We start from the raw sequence: 13841 nt of genomic DNA, 5'->3' as shown, positions 1-13841 counted from the left end.
TCTCAAGTCAGTGAGTGAATTAATTAATATTTTCCATTAATTATTCAGTATTAGCACAAGGGGCAATCTTTCCTCATTTTGTGGTATTTGTAATGATCAGATATTGAGTAGGTAACTCAAGGGAATAAACTCTAAAGATGTGATTACAGTGTTGGATTATTGATGAAGCAAAGCAGCTTTCAATAGATTCAAGAGCGGCAATCAATAAATTCCACACATACTTACAATAATATTGAGAAATTAATTGGATTCATTTTAATATTGATATAGTTCTAAGACTTTTATTGAGTACTATGCTACAACCAAAAATCGACACTTTTCAAGAAGCCGCTCAGTAAGGTCTAGTAGACATAACGTTGGGGAACCTTAATTTACTTGTCATAAACTATGAGCAACCAGCTTTCCATCGAAGCGTCTCTTAGCCGTGATTCGCCGTGAACAATAGTGTCAACTGGAATTTGGAGGAGTGCTGTTGACAGCAGGGTGAAATGTATTCGGTGGCCCAGCATAGCATAGTATTGGTACAGCACCATATACTCACGTTCCCAAGTCGCACCACCTCCCATGGCAACTCACTTCACTGTGATATTCTGAATTCAAAGCACGTGCCAGATTCATTCAATATGTACATTTAGATTCAATCCTAGGTACGATAAGAATAATCATCAACATTGGTGGAAAGTGGTTCATTCTCAAAAAGGCAAAAATTATTTTTCCTGCTTGCATTCTTGAAATTTACAGAGTAGGACTACTCACACTACTTATAGATAAAATTCACGTACTCGATGAATCATACAATCTTATACACTAATGAGCTACTCATTACAAACGCTGAATCTCTTCTATCTTGTTCAAGTGTAGAAAAAGTATGAGGGTTCTGATAATATCTCACAGCCGCATCACATCGAGGAGTAAGGAGATGTATTATTTGTTCCAATGAGCTGGTTTGATGATGTTTTTAATATTAATTTGTGTATTATTATTAGTTATTATTTGAACTCGAGTGTTTTCGAGTGTAAAACTCCAAGGGTACGATCAATGGATTATTGCAGTGTGATTATTGGAATTCACATGTGATGAATGTATCAATTGGAAGGGAAAAATATGAAATTTGTCACGTTATTCTTTATATTTAAATAACGATTAGCCTCCTGCTTGGCATCAGTCGGTAAAGCATGAGATTTGATATAATTAGGTCGTGGTTTTCTAATAGTATTCAGTCTTAAAAAATCTTGATAGGCCTAGATATGGGCTTCTCCAATAACTCTTGTAATTCAATAAATAATAAATATATATATAAATGATACTTATACTATAGAGTTGAGGAATAAAAAATAAATTGCACACCATGAAAGTTTCATACATATATTACATAAATAATGCAAAGATCAATCGAGGCAAAAAATATATATAGAGCGATAAAAAATATAATATAAAAAATAGAACAATAATTGAAATCAATAAAATATCACAGGCTAACTTTATATTCTAGATTTATGGCACGAATCATTACCATGTGCCTTTATCTTAAAATCATATGCATTCTTTTGCATGTAGCTGCGATATGCACTTGCTAATACTTGTCGACTTGGACAATTCAATTAAAAATATGTGCTTTAAGATCAGCTTGATAAATTAGCCACTAATAATCCAAATATATATATATATTAAAATCTCTAGTATTTAGTAGATTTATTTGTATCGAATATATATTTTCATCTCAGGGTGCAAGATTCGGCACCTGACGGAATAGGTAGAGCCATTCATCTAGTGAATTAGAACTATGATAAATTATCGCAAATTGTATTGCAAAAAATTAAATATTATATGCATATGTTTTAATAGCCTAGATTTCGTACTTCTTTGATTAAATAGAAATTTCTAAAAATATTGATCTATATATTTTTCTTTCAATTAAATACCTTTAATACTAATTTTTACTTGCGCAAGTATTACTCTTATTAATTTCTCAATTTATAATAACCCTTTCGGCGAGCTAGCTTTGATCATCAGATTAATTCGAAGCACTAGGGCGCCCATCACTAAATTCAAATTTAATCACTCACGTGTCGAAAATCTTCTTGTAAGCCGCCGATGTCGATCCAACTCCATGTGGTCCGGGAATATGGTAGCCGGAATCGTCTCCTCCAAGGGGTTATAAATTTAATTAAAAATGAAAAATGACTTCTGCTTCACAATAGCATCACGAAGTCTTTTAAGAAATTTAATAATTTACTTTAACTTTAATTTTTACAAAATTATTAATAAGGTACTTCGCTCTAAAATATTTGGGGTCCTCTTATGGTGGCATCTGGCTGGCGAGTGCTGGTTCTTCCTTCTCAAGTTTTACAGATCCTCTTTCCGACTTTCAAATTAGCATAAAATTTAAATATCCCAATCCTCCGCCATTAATTCAAATAGATCTTACAAAAAATGCCAAAATATTGCTTAGATTATATGATTAATAATTTCTTTGCATTCGAGCCATATCGATAACATAGATTACACAAATTTTTACACAAAATCTAGTACATTTATATAAATATATATAAATATTTTTGAATTGGCCTACAGTTGCCGCCTATTAACTGCCGTTTTACTATTGGTGCATGCAAATTTTATTCGGTATTCATGCGCCTGGTAACTCTTATTTCCTGAATACATTAAATTATTTTTATTTGGTTTTTTATTTATGCTCTTTGCATGCTAGTTAATATTCTATACATTAATATTAATTCCATGCTACCTAATAATTAGCCACGTGGACGGGTGTTTTTTCATGTTGCACACCATCTGATTGCAATAAAGCTCTGCCAAGGGGTTTTGGTCAGATTCTACGTTCCTCGGTTTGATCGATCTCTAGGTCACCGATCCGTGAATACATCTACATAACCTCAATCTTCAAATATTTTATATAATAATCTATTTATGAGCAATAAACTTCCTTCAAATCCTTTTTAGGTTCTTGTACCATTTAGCCAGAACAAGCTGATGCTATCTAATCTTGGTTATTATCTGCTTGGCGATATTAGCCAATTACTTTATTTTTAGACCTATTACTATTTCTGTTAGGGCTTTTTATCTACCCAGATTTAATATGTTACACGCGCCCCTGGGTTTGAATTCAAAATATTTGAGAATCACAATGTTTTTAATGAAAACCCACCCTTCAATACATCGATATACACTATACTTTATTTATAAATTATACTCTCATACTTCTATCACAGTTCGCAGACATATTTGCTGCATCTCCTTTATACCTTTATCAAATACAATAACAAATTCTCCTCCTCAACACACATAAAATATCATAAATATAAACTTCTAAACGTATTCCTCCTGACACCACTTAAAACATAGTAATTTTTAAATTCGCCGCTTGCAGGGCCACCAACCTAACTACACACATTTCATAATTCTCACAAATGATTCCTTTTAGACAATAATGTCGATTCACAAACTTCTGGGCTTATGTCTTAGAGTATTTCTTAGGTCTTAATATAAATAATTTTCTATACATCAGGTACAATACTTTCTTTTGCTAATGGCTCTTTGGTTTTGGTAGCTGGTATTCACTTTAGGTCTTTTTCAGGTAACAAACGTGGCATAATTAAAAGTAATAAATATAAAACATATAAATAAATATATCGACATTAATAAATATAATAAATAACAATAATAAATAACAATTTTGGGTTACCATACTTTTTCATAATCATATGTTTGCAGGCATTACATATTTGATTCAGGTGGCCTTGCCCAGCTGGTCACTGGTTCTACATAATTTGCTGTCGAATTTCATAATTATTAACCTAACTGCTCAATTTTTTCTCTTAAAAAGGTAATTTACAAATTTTAAATATATTATCCCCGCTTGTGTCCTTTTTTAGTGGATGTAGCTAATTTAATTACACATTTAAAAATTATTCTTTTTCTTATTGCAGGCTTCTAACGGTTGGAAGGAATTAAAACATTGGATTGTTGCCACGCGGTCCTATACCAAGATTAAATTTATTAAGGAAGGTTAGTAATCGGTTTGATAATAATGTTTTCCTTGATTTCTTATCATATTATTTCAAATTCGACGATATAGCATGTAGAAATTTTGTGATTTACTTGTATCTTCTGGTTTTCTGCTTGTAGCTATACTATAGGCCGGTTGGGTTATCTGCTATCCATTTGTTGATTGTTGAGGCTGTCCTAATTGATAATTTTTTCCTTCTCAAATTTAAAGCCCATGTATCTGGTATACTCTTTCTTCAAATAACTCCTTGTTCCTTTAATAATAATTTCTTTTAATCTGTTCTTTTCCAATTCATCCTGTAATCTTAATTCATCTTTCCTCTTATTTTCATCTGATATTCTTGATTTCGGCTCATTATAACTCATTAGGCTTACAACAATAAACATTTTTATAATATTAAATTTCCAATTATCAATAATAGATTCTTTCAATACCAACAATACAATATTTTCCCTCATATCTACAACACAGTATTTTATTAATATCACAGCCATAACCAACATTAAACACCATAACAAAACATTTATCATCTTTTCAATAGCATAATATCCAGGTACTTTCACTTTCATAATATTATTTTTTATTGCTTCCATTCTTCTCAAACACCGTTTATCCTTAATTAATCTCAATAAGTAGTCCATTTCGTTGTTGCCCATGCACGAATCCATAGTAGTCTTATCGGTTCCATTCTTAATACATTCATTCAATCCGTTTTTGTCACATTTCTTTAGCCCATTTTGCCGGTCACATCGCTGATCATAGCCTTTAAAACGTATGTGCCGCGGATGCACGCCGTCGGTCCGCTCCTGTCCTCCTCGGTGTCGGTCCGGTGTCCTCTTCGGGCGTTTGAACCGTGCATGCGGCCTCCATCGGCGCGCGCGGTTCCTCCGTTTCTTCCGCCTCCGGGCCTTGCGATGCATCTTCTTCTTCTCCCGTATGCCGTCCTCCTCGTCCTGATGTCGGTCGGGTGTCCTCGGGCGCCTCCGTCTCCGGGCCTTGCGGTGGTCGCTCCTTTTGTCCTGGATGCCGTCCTCTCGTTCTTCCATGGGGTCCTTGGTTTGCTTCGGTGGTGTCCCTTGATAAGCGGTTGTAGGTTCGGTGCGCGGATCTAATACATTTTCAATTTGTTTTGTATTCACCGACTCCTTAATTATAGCATGATCCTGGTGGCTGTTGGTGTTCTCCGGCGGTGATTGGTCTTCGGTAGGGAACAGGATGCTCAGTAGGGATTGATGCTTACAGCTGGTTTTTGGTGGTGGTTTATCTTGTATTAACATCTGTTTTTCTAATATTTTCGGTTCTTCTAATAATGTTTTCGGTAAATCACTTCTGAATGTGGTGTATGACGTTGAAATATCCTGCTTTTCTTGGTTTGTTTCATTTGAGCTTGTGCTTGTTATATCGGGGGTATCATATAGTCCTGGTTATTAGCTGTAGTTTTCTGCATATCTGGTGGCGGGTTGTTGGGTGTTGGGTTCTGTGTTTTTTGGTGATTTGATCTGGACGCATGCTCTAATGTGTAGTTTGTACTTATTTGATGAGGTGGCGGTTTGTAATTTTTGTCGTAATTATTCTGAGTGTTATCATTATTTGTGTTAAATCGATCACGGCCATAATAATAATTTCTTTCATAGGTTTGCTGTGGATAATGGTTTGTTTGACGATTCTGAAAACTTCTATTATTCCAGCTGTTATTTTGATTATGATTATAGCGGCGTTTAAATTGAGGGGTAGATCGTGAGCAATCATATGGTACTGATTCATAATTTTGGCTGTTATACTGATTAAATTTTGAGTTATGTTGATTTTGTGCGTATCTCTGGTCTGAACGGTGGTTTGATATTGCCATCACAGACTGTATGCCATATAAATGATTTATCAGCTGTTTGCAATCAGTAATGGGTTGTGTGGCGAGAGCCATTCTAACTTGATACGGTAGCTTCTTTAAAATAATACTTGCTAATGCCGATTCCTTAATGGGCTCGCTCAATTGAGAATTTTTAAACTGTAGGGCAGTGACGAAAGTGGTACATGCACCGTCTAAGTTAGGGTTGAAATCGCATGATATGATGTCCGCTAGCACGTCCAACTGTTTACTTCTGCTCCAATACTGTTCCAGGAAGACAGCTACAAACTCATCCAATGATGTAAATTCATGGGCTCTACTCCGAAAGAACATCAGGGGTTCGCCAATCAATAAACTAGTCAAACGAAGACGCCAAAAATTCCAAGAGGTGGGTGTTAATGATTGAACTAGTTTTATCTGATCTATAAATTCTTTAGGTTGGAGATAGCGGTCTGTATTGTCAAAACGGCCTAATTCATTGAAACTGTGTAGTGAATCAAACGTTGCTATGGGAATAGGCTCTATATTCTTGTGCGGAAATTGATGTATTTGACTTTCAAGTTGTACTAACTTCTCTTGGGCCTGTTTCCAATGACTAGAAGCTTCTGTTTCATTATCTACTACTTCGGCATTTAATTCAGATGAAAATAATTGCTGTTCTCCAACGGCTGTCTCCAATGAATTAAGTTGTACTTTGTTTTGATTTATATCAGAATTTAGGTGAGCTATTTGTGTAGATTTACTATTCTGTTGTTTATTTATGGAAATAAGTTGACTATTGTTCCTGTTTGTAGCTATTTCATGAATTTGTGAAGTGTTTTGTGCTGGTAGGTTATCTATTCTTTCCGCAGTCTCCTTACCCTTCTTACCGATGTATCCTTCAGTGATTCCCGCATTTCCTTCATTTCCGCCTTCAAGTCCTTCATTGCCATGGTCATTGTTTTTTCTAAACTATTAGAAAATGACTTGATCATCCCCTCTACTATAACCCTTCTTATTGCTTCTTGGGAGACATTTAACGGTTTATTACTGTTCACAGGATTCTTGGCGGTGATTGAAGAGATCTGGGCGTTGGACTCCATTGCGCCCCCCTCAGCGTCGATCTCCGCTACCATCGCCGTCTGCAGTGTGTCTGCTACCTTACTTTGCGTGGACGAAAAGAGACTCATATTTTAAAAATGGATTAAGTGTCAAGTGTTTGTTAAAAAAGTGAAAGTTTTGGCCAACAAGGCATTAATAAGGACACAAATGAGGATAGGCCTATGGACATTACAAGCCAGGTAACCTATTTATTACTTAAGCTCTTATAATATAATAATACTATTCATTGATTTCTGACTAGCAGTTTAGGCCCATAAAATATAATAGCTCTCTCTATAAAATATATTTTCTACAGTACTAATAATATAAAATTTTCTTTAAAACATATAATTTCTCTTTATTTAAAGCTATTGATTCCCCAAAAAGTAATACAAATTTCCCTTCGCCAGTTTTCCTCACAACTCGTATAAGTTATCTATAATTTTCAATATGGTTATTGACTTAATTTCAAATAATTATTCAATGAGCTTGGCTCTCATCATCAGTCCCACGTTGGTACGGCATGTCTTTGTGTCACGTTATTCTTATATTTAAATAACGATTAGCCTCCTGCTTGGCATCAGTCGGTAAAGCATGAGATTTAATATAATTAGGTCGTGGTTTTCTAATAGTATTCAGTCTTAAAAAATCTTGATAGGCCTAGATATGGGCTTCTCCAATAACTCTTGTAATTCAATAAATAATAAATATATATATAAATGATACTTATACTATAGAGTTGAGGAATAAAAAATAAATTGCACACCATGAAAGTTTCATACATATATTACATAAATAATGCAAAGATCAATCGAGGCAAAAAATATATATAGAGCGATAAAAAAATATAATATAAAAATAGAACAATAATTGAAATCAATAAAATATCACAGGCTAACTTTATATTCTAGATTTATGGCACGAATCATTACCATGTGCCTTTATCTTAAAATCATATGCATTCTTTTGCATGTAGCTGCGATATGCACTTGCTAATACTTGTCGACTTGGACAATTCAATTAAAAATATGTGCTTTAAGATCAGCTTGATAAATTAGCCACTAATAATCCAAATATATATATATATTAAAATCTCTAGTATTTAGTAGATTTATTGTATCGAATATATATTTTCATCTCAGGGTGCAAGATTCGGCACCTGACGGAATAGGTAGAGCCATTCATCTAGTGAATTAGAACTATGATAAATTATCGCAAATTGTATTGCAAAAAATTAAATATTATATGCATATGTTTTAATAGCCTAGATTTCGTACTTCTTTGATTAAATAGAAATTTCTAAAAATATTGATCTATATATTTTTCTTTCAATTAAATACCTTTAATACTAATTTTTACTTGCGCAAGTATTACTCTTATTAATTTCTCAATTTATAATAACCCTTTCGGCGAGCTAGCTTTGATCATCAGATTAATTCGAAGCACTAGGGCGCCCATCACTAAATTCAAATTTAATCACTCACGTGTCGAAAATCTTCTTGTAAGCCGCCGATGTCGATCCAACTCCATGTGGTCCGGGAATATGGTAGCCGGAATCGTCTCCTCCAAGGGGTTATAAATTTAATTAAAAATGAAAAATGACTTCTGCTTCACAATAGCATCACGAAGTCTTTTAAGAAATTTAATAATTTACTTTAACTTTAATTTTTACAAAATTATTAATAAGGTACTTCGCTCTAAAATATTTGGGGTCCTCTTATGGTGGCATCTGGCTGGCGAGTGCTGGTTCTTCCTTCTCAAGTTTTACAGATCCTCTTTCCGACTTTCAAATTAGCATAAAATTTAAATATCCCAATCCTCCGCCATTAAATTCAAATAGATCTTACAAAAAATGCCAAAATATTGCTTAGATTATATGATTAATAATTTCTTTGCATTCGAGCCATATCGATAACATAGATTACACAAATTTTTACACAAAATCTAGTACATTTATATAAATATATATAAATATTTTTGAATTGGCCTACAGTTGCCGCCTATTAACTGCCGTTTTACTATTGGTGCATGCAAATTTTATTCGGTATTCATGCGCCTGGTAACTCTTATTTCCTGAATACATTAAATTATTTTTATTTGGTTTTTTATTTATGCTCTTTGCATGCTAGTTAATATTCTATACATTAATATTAATTCCATGCTACCTAATAATTAGCCACGTGGACGGGTGTTTTTTCATGTTGCACACCATCTGATTGCAATAAAGCTCTGCCAAGGGGTTTTGGTCAGATTCTACGTTCCTCGGTTTGATCGATCTCTAGGTCACCGATCCGTGAATACATCTACATAACCTCAATCTTCAAATATTTTATATAATAATCTATTTATGAGCAATAAACTTCCTTCAAATCCTTTTTAGGTTCTTGTACCATTTAGCCAGAACAAGCTGATGCTATCTAATCTTGGTTATTATCTGCTTGGCGATATTAGCCAATTACTTTATTTTTAGACCTATTACTATTTCTGTTAGGGCTTTTTATCTACCCAGATTTAATATGTTACAAATTGTATGGAAGTTTTAGAACTTTTTGAGTGATAATATTCCAATTAACTTTTTCTGCAATAGAAATTGATGTTACAAAAAATTGTGAATTCATTATACTGAAACACTCAATTATTGATTTGTACCACTTGTAATATTAAGAAATCATGATACAGAAATGATTGTACAATGAAATTTGAGAGATTGAAAATTGGTACCTTATGCTTATTTTAATCAAATTTGCTCGATTAACCAAACTTATTCGAATCAAATCACTTATTCAAGTAGATTTGTATGATTTTTTCTTACATTCATCGTGTTCTTATAGCTTCTCCAAGGAGAACTGACATATCTAGCTGTATGTGGAAAGTTCATTCACAGTATGTTAACAGACACATCCACAGCCACAGCTTTATCATTAAACTTGACTCAAATATTTTACCTACGCTTTATCTATGTGGAAATCCCTTTAAACCTCATAGTTCATCAAATTTTGTGGATCAGATAGGGTTATGATAATAAATTGTAAGTTTAGCTTGTATTTTGCTATAATTTACGAGCAATACTCTTTCAAATAAGATAGGTAGGTAATGAACGATAATGCTAGTTTGCAGACAAAGGTTTTCGAATTTTAAGTACTTAGTACATGAAGAGGTAATGAGGTAGAGAGAGACCGATAATGCTAGTTTAAGTATTTTAATCCATTGAATTGTAATGATTGTGTTTCATTTTTATTTGCAGAACTGTTGCAAGTCAACTGATAATGGGCCAATCGGTAGTTGCTGAAACTTATGATAATGTTACAATCTACTTTAGTGATATTGTCGGGTTTACGTCGCTGTCAGCCGAGAGCACACCTCTACAAGTGGTCGAGCTCCTCAACGACCTCTACACGTGTTTTGATTCTATTATAGAGAATTTCGATGTATATAAGGTGAGTCACTATCATTAAAAAAATACAAATAGTACCATATCTTCTTTGGTTAATAAAATATGTTTAGTACATTGATTTTCTAACTTTTCAAAAGGGTGTAAAAAATAATTTACAAAATTTAGGTTACTCTATTATTGTGAGCCCATCATCTTCCCTACTAGAGAACTGTAATCTAAGATAAAGATAGAATATAATGACTTCTTTATTAACTTTCTTGGTAGGGGCTACATTATTTATTTTTATATTTAATTTTAACATAATAACCTCTCCATTCGACGATATGGTGTGGTGCGGATGTCTTTCTACCGTACCGCTATAGCAAACACTCATGGGGAATACCTTTGATTTCCCATAAGTATAGATTTCATACAGCCTACAGTGAGTGGGAATAATAAGAAAAACTGGAAATCTGATGCCAAAAATATCCTCTATTTTTGTCGTTCCCGTATTCATTTGATTGGTTTTCTATTCTTGAGATCGTTTATATTCTCTCACAGAAAATTAAAGCTTCACAATACATTCTCGAAGATTTCAACACATCTACTCACCTACCTATGATTTGCTAGGTTTTAATAAAAAATAATTATCATGTCAGCTTATAATTTGAATAACAAAAAAACAGTAGGATTGGATGGATTTTCAAGTCATGGCACGAATGTTCGAAACATGTTGTGATAAAATAATTCAAAAAAGGGCACAGAGATTTGTATTTTCATTTATATCTTGCAATTGTATGCATGAATATTATGTCTGTGATTATTATTTGATGAATAAAATACATTGGCTGATGTGTGCAGGTGGAAACAATAGGTGATGCTTACATGGTGGTGTCAGGTTTGCCAGTGCGAAATGGCAACCTGCATGCCCGTGAGATAGCCAGGATGGCACTCGCTCTGAAAAGTGCCGTGGAGAGCTTCAGCATTCGGCACAGACCGAAAGACCAGTTGAAACTTCGAATTGGTATCCATACAGGTAAAATTTTACAAACTACTACCACACAATTATTGAAAAAATATATACATCCAGATAAAGGTAATTTTACAGATAGAACATTTTATCATGAAGTATAAAATAGTGCAATCGTACCCACCTATAATTTATAATGCCATGTCCAAAGAACTGACAACACCAGAAAGCTCTGTAGTATCTACAAATCATAGTATGTAGAAATATCTATACATATCTAGAAAGTATCTCTATATTCAACCAATGATCATAGGAAGTTTGACGTGAGTGTAACTATAGAATTTACACATTTCATAAAACAAAACATCGAAAGTTTTGATTCCAACTTCCCATTATAGCTATTTAAAGACCATGCTTTTCACGGTTTTCTCGAAAACGGCTCTAACGATTTTCTTCAAATTTATACCATAGATAGCTATTTATAAGCCCTATCAACTGACATGAGTCTCATTTCTGGGGAAATTGCAGGAGCTCCGTAATATTTATTCTTGAGGAAAAACTGTGGATAATTACTAAAAAAAACATGTTTTTCACGATTTTCTCAAAAATGACTTGACCGATTTTTTTTTAAATTCATACCCTGTATAGTTATTTATCAGCTCTATCAACTGGCATGAGTCTTTTTCCTGGGAAACTAATAGGGGGTCCACCCCATCCTTGAGAAATGGACTTTGCAACCTCCTTCTCGTGCATGAGGTAAGTAGGTAGAGCAGTTTATAAAAAGACAAAGACCTTAAAGATGCATCTCTTTAAGGTCTTTGTAAAAAGAACACATAGTCCAGATATTTCATCTGTAGAACAGCTGTTTTGACGACTTTTAAAAAATCAACTCAAAGGAAAAAGTACTCTGCAAACAATTATTATATATAAACACTAGCCGTCAGGCTCGCTTCGCTCGCCATATCCGTCTAGCCAGGGGGCTCCGCCCCCTGGACCCCCGAAGGATGAGATTAGCAGGCTCGCTTCGCTCGCCTGCATTTTTATCATGTTAGGACAATCCAGTCGGGGGTCCAGACTAAACGTCTGGCTAAACGGATATGGTGAGCGAAGCGAGCCTGACTGCTAGTAATATAATATTCCCAGGATTGAAGTAGCAGTGCCCAATCAATTTTTCCGCGATAAATGCTTTTAAATCTTCAACTTGGTGCCAACCTAACAAAGTCAACTCAACTTAATGCCAACCTGACAAAATTATTAATTTAGTTGCCAGTTAACAACTGTTTCGAAGAGGTACTCTATCTAGATTATAGTTCTATAGTAACATATGATATGGAAATTTCAATTATAATAATTATAATCTCTTTCCCAATCTCTTAATAATTATTATTAAGAGATTGGGAGAAGAAGAATATACATGCTAAAAGACGAACTTTAAACCCTTAGGGTTAAAATATTGCCAAAAGATTTCTTAGTGCGCCTCTAAAGGGCCAACTGAACATACCTACCAAATTTGAACGTTTTTGGTCCGGTAGATTTTTAGTTATGCGAGTGAGTGAGTGAGTGAGTCAGTCAGTCAGTCAGTCAGTGAGTGCCATTTCGCTTTTATATATAGATATAGAGTAGTCTTATCGTAGTTTCAAATAATTATGTTCCCGCCAATCGTCATTAAGTTATTCCCCTAAATTATTCTCGTTTCTAAGAATAAGTTCAATGAGCAAGGAAAGTTGTGTGAGTGTACCACACCAGATTTTTCAATCATGATAATCTCTCATCTAAAAGTCATCTAACATGATTTAGTTAAATACTAAATATTATTCAAAAGAGTATACTCAAGGCAGCACTAGGAGTGCATAGAAGGTACCCTAGCCAGCAACTTTTTATGGAGTTCGGAGTTCTGTCAGTTAGGCAACTGTATATCAGAAATCTTGTTAAATATATCAGCAACCATATAAATCTTTTTACACCTCATTCAACAAATTATAGTTTTAGATCAGTAAATAGATGCTTTGTTCCTCGAACAGATCTAACTATATGCAGAAGACAATTCAACTATACAACAAAAAAGCTTATTAATTTTATGCCAGAACATTTCATTGCAGGAAAACCTACAAAAGCACTTAAATTAAAAATTGAAAGCTGGATAAAGACAGAAGATATTATACCTAAAATATTTAATTTGATGTACATATACTGTCTTCCTCAGTTCCTCTGAATTTATTATTAGTAGGGCTATACTCCCAGATTAATTTTCTCTCTCTGAGTTTAAGTTTTATTTTTTGTGTCATGTGTACTGTATTGTATTGTTTTCCTCTTTTTGCTTACAAAAGGAATTGCATATATGCTACAAATGAATTACATTATGTTACTAAATGTTACTATAATTACATATGTACAGTGAATTGTAGATTAATAATTACATGAATCATCTCTTTTTCTTTTGAGTTTTTAAATTATTATGAATTCATTCTAGTTTTTCTACTCTCTTAGTATTTCACTCTTAGTACTTCTTCTTTTCGGATTGAAATTTTATTATTTTTTTTCTAGT

At 33.6% G+C, this 13841-nt stretch overlaps 1 protein-coding gene across 5 annotated transcripts in view; it reads left to right on the top strand.

The window, feature by feature from the left end:
* The window catches only part of LOC111048211 (atrial natriuretic peptide receptor 1), a 448703-nt gene extending 437231 nt beyond the window's left edge, over positions 1-11472 (top strand). For all 5 annotated transcript variants that reach the window (XM_039426765.1, XM_039426764.1, XM_039426768.1 and 2 more), the window contains 2 exons: positions 10198-10390; positions 11188-11472. In XM_039426765.1, coding sequence (XP_039282699.1) covers positions 10198-10390; positions 11188-11460 — 466 coding nt within the window. In that variant the 3' untranslated portion in view covers positions 11461-11472. The remainder of the gene's footprint in view (positions 1-10197; positions 10391-11187) is intronic.
* Positions 11473-13841: the final 2369 nt, after the last annotated feature.

This window comes from Nilaparvata lugens, chromosome 4, assembly GCF_014356525.2.
Source record: "Nilaparvata lugens isolate BPH chromosome 4, ASM1435652v1, whole genome shotgun sequence".
In the NCBI taxonomy this organism is placed as follows: Eukaryota; Metazoa; Arthropoda; class Insecta; order Hemiptera; family Delphacidae; genus Nilaparvata; species Nilaparvata lugens.
This window is presented reverse-complemented; position numbering and strand designations above follow the sequence as displayed.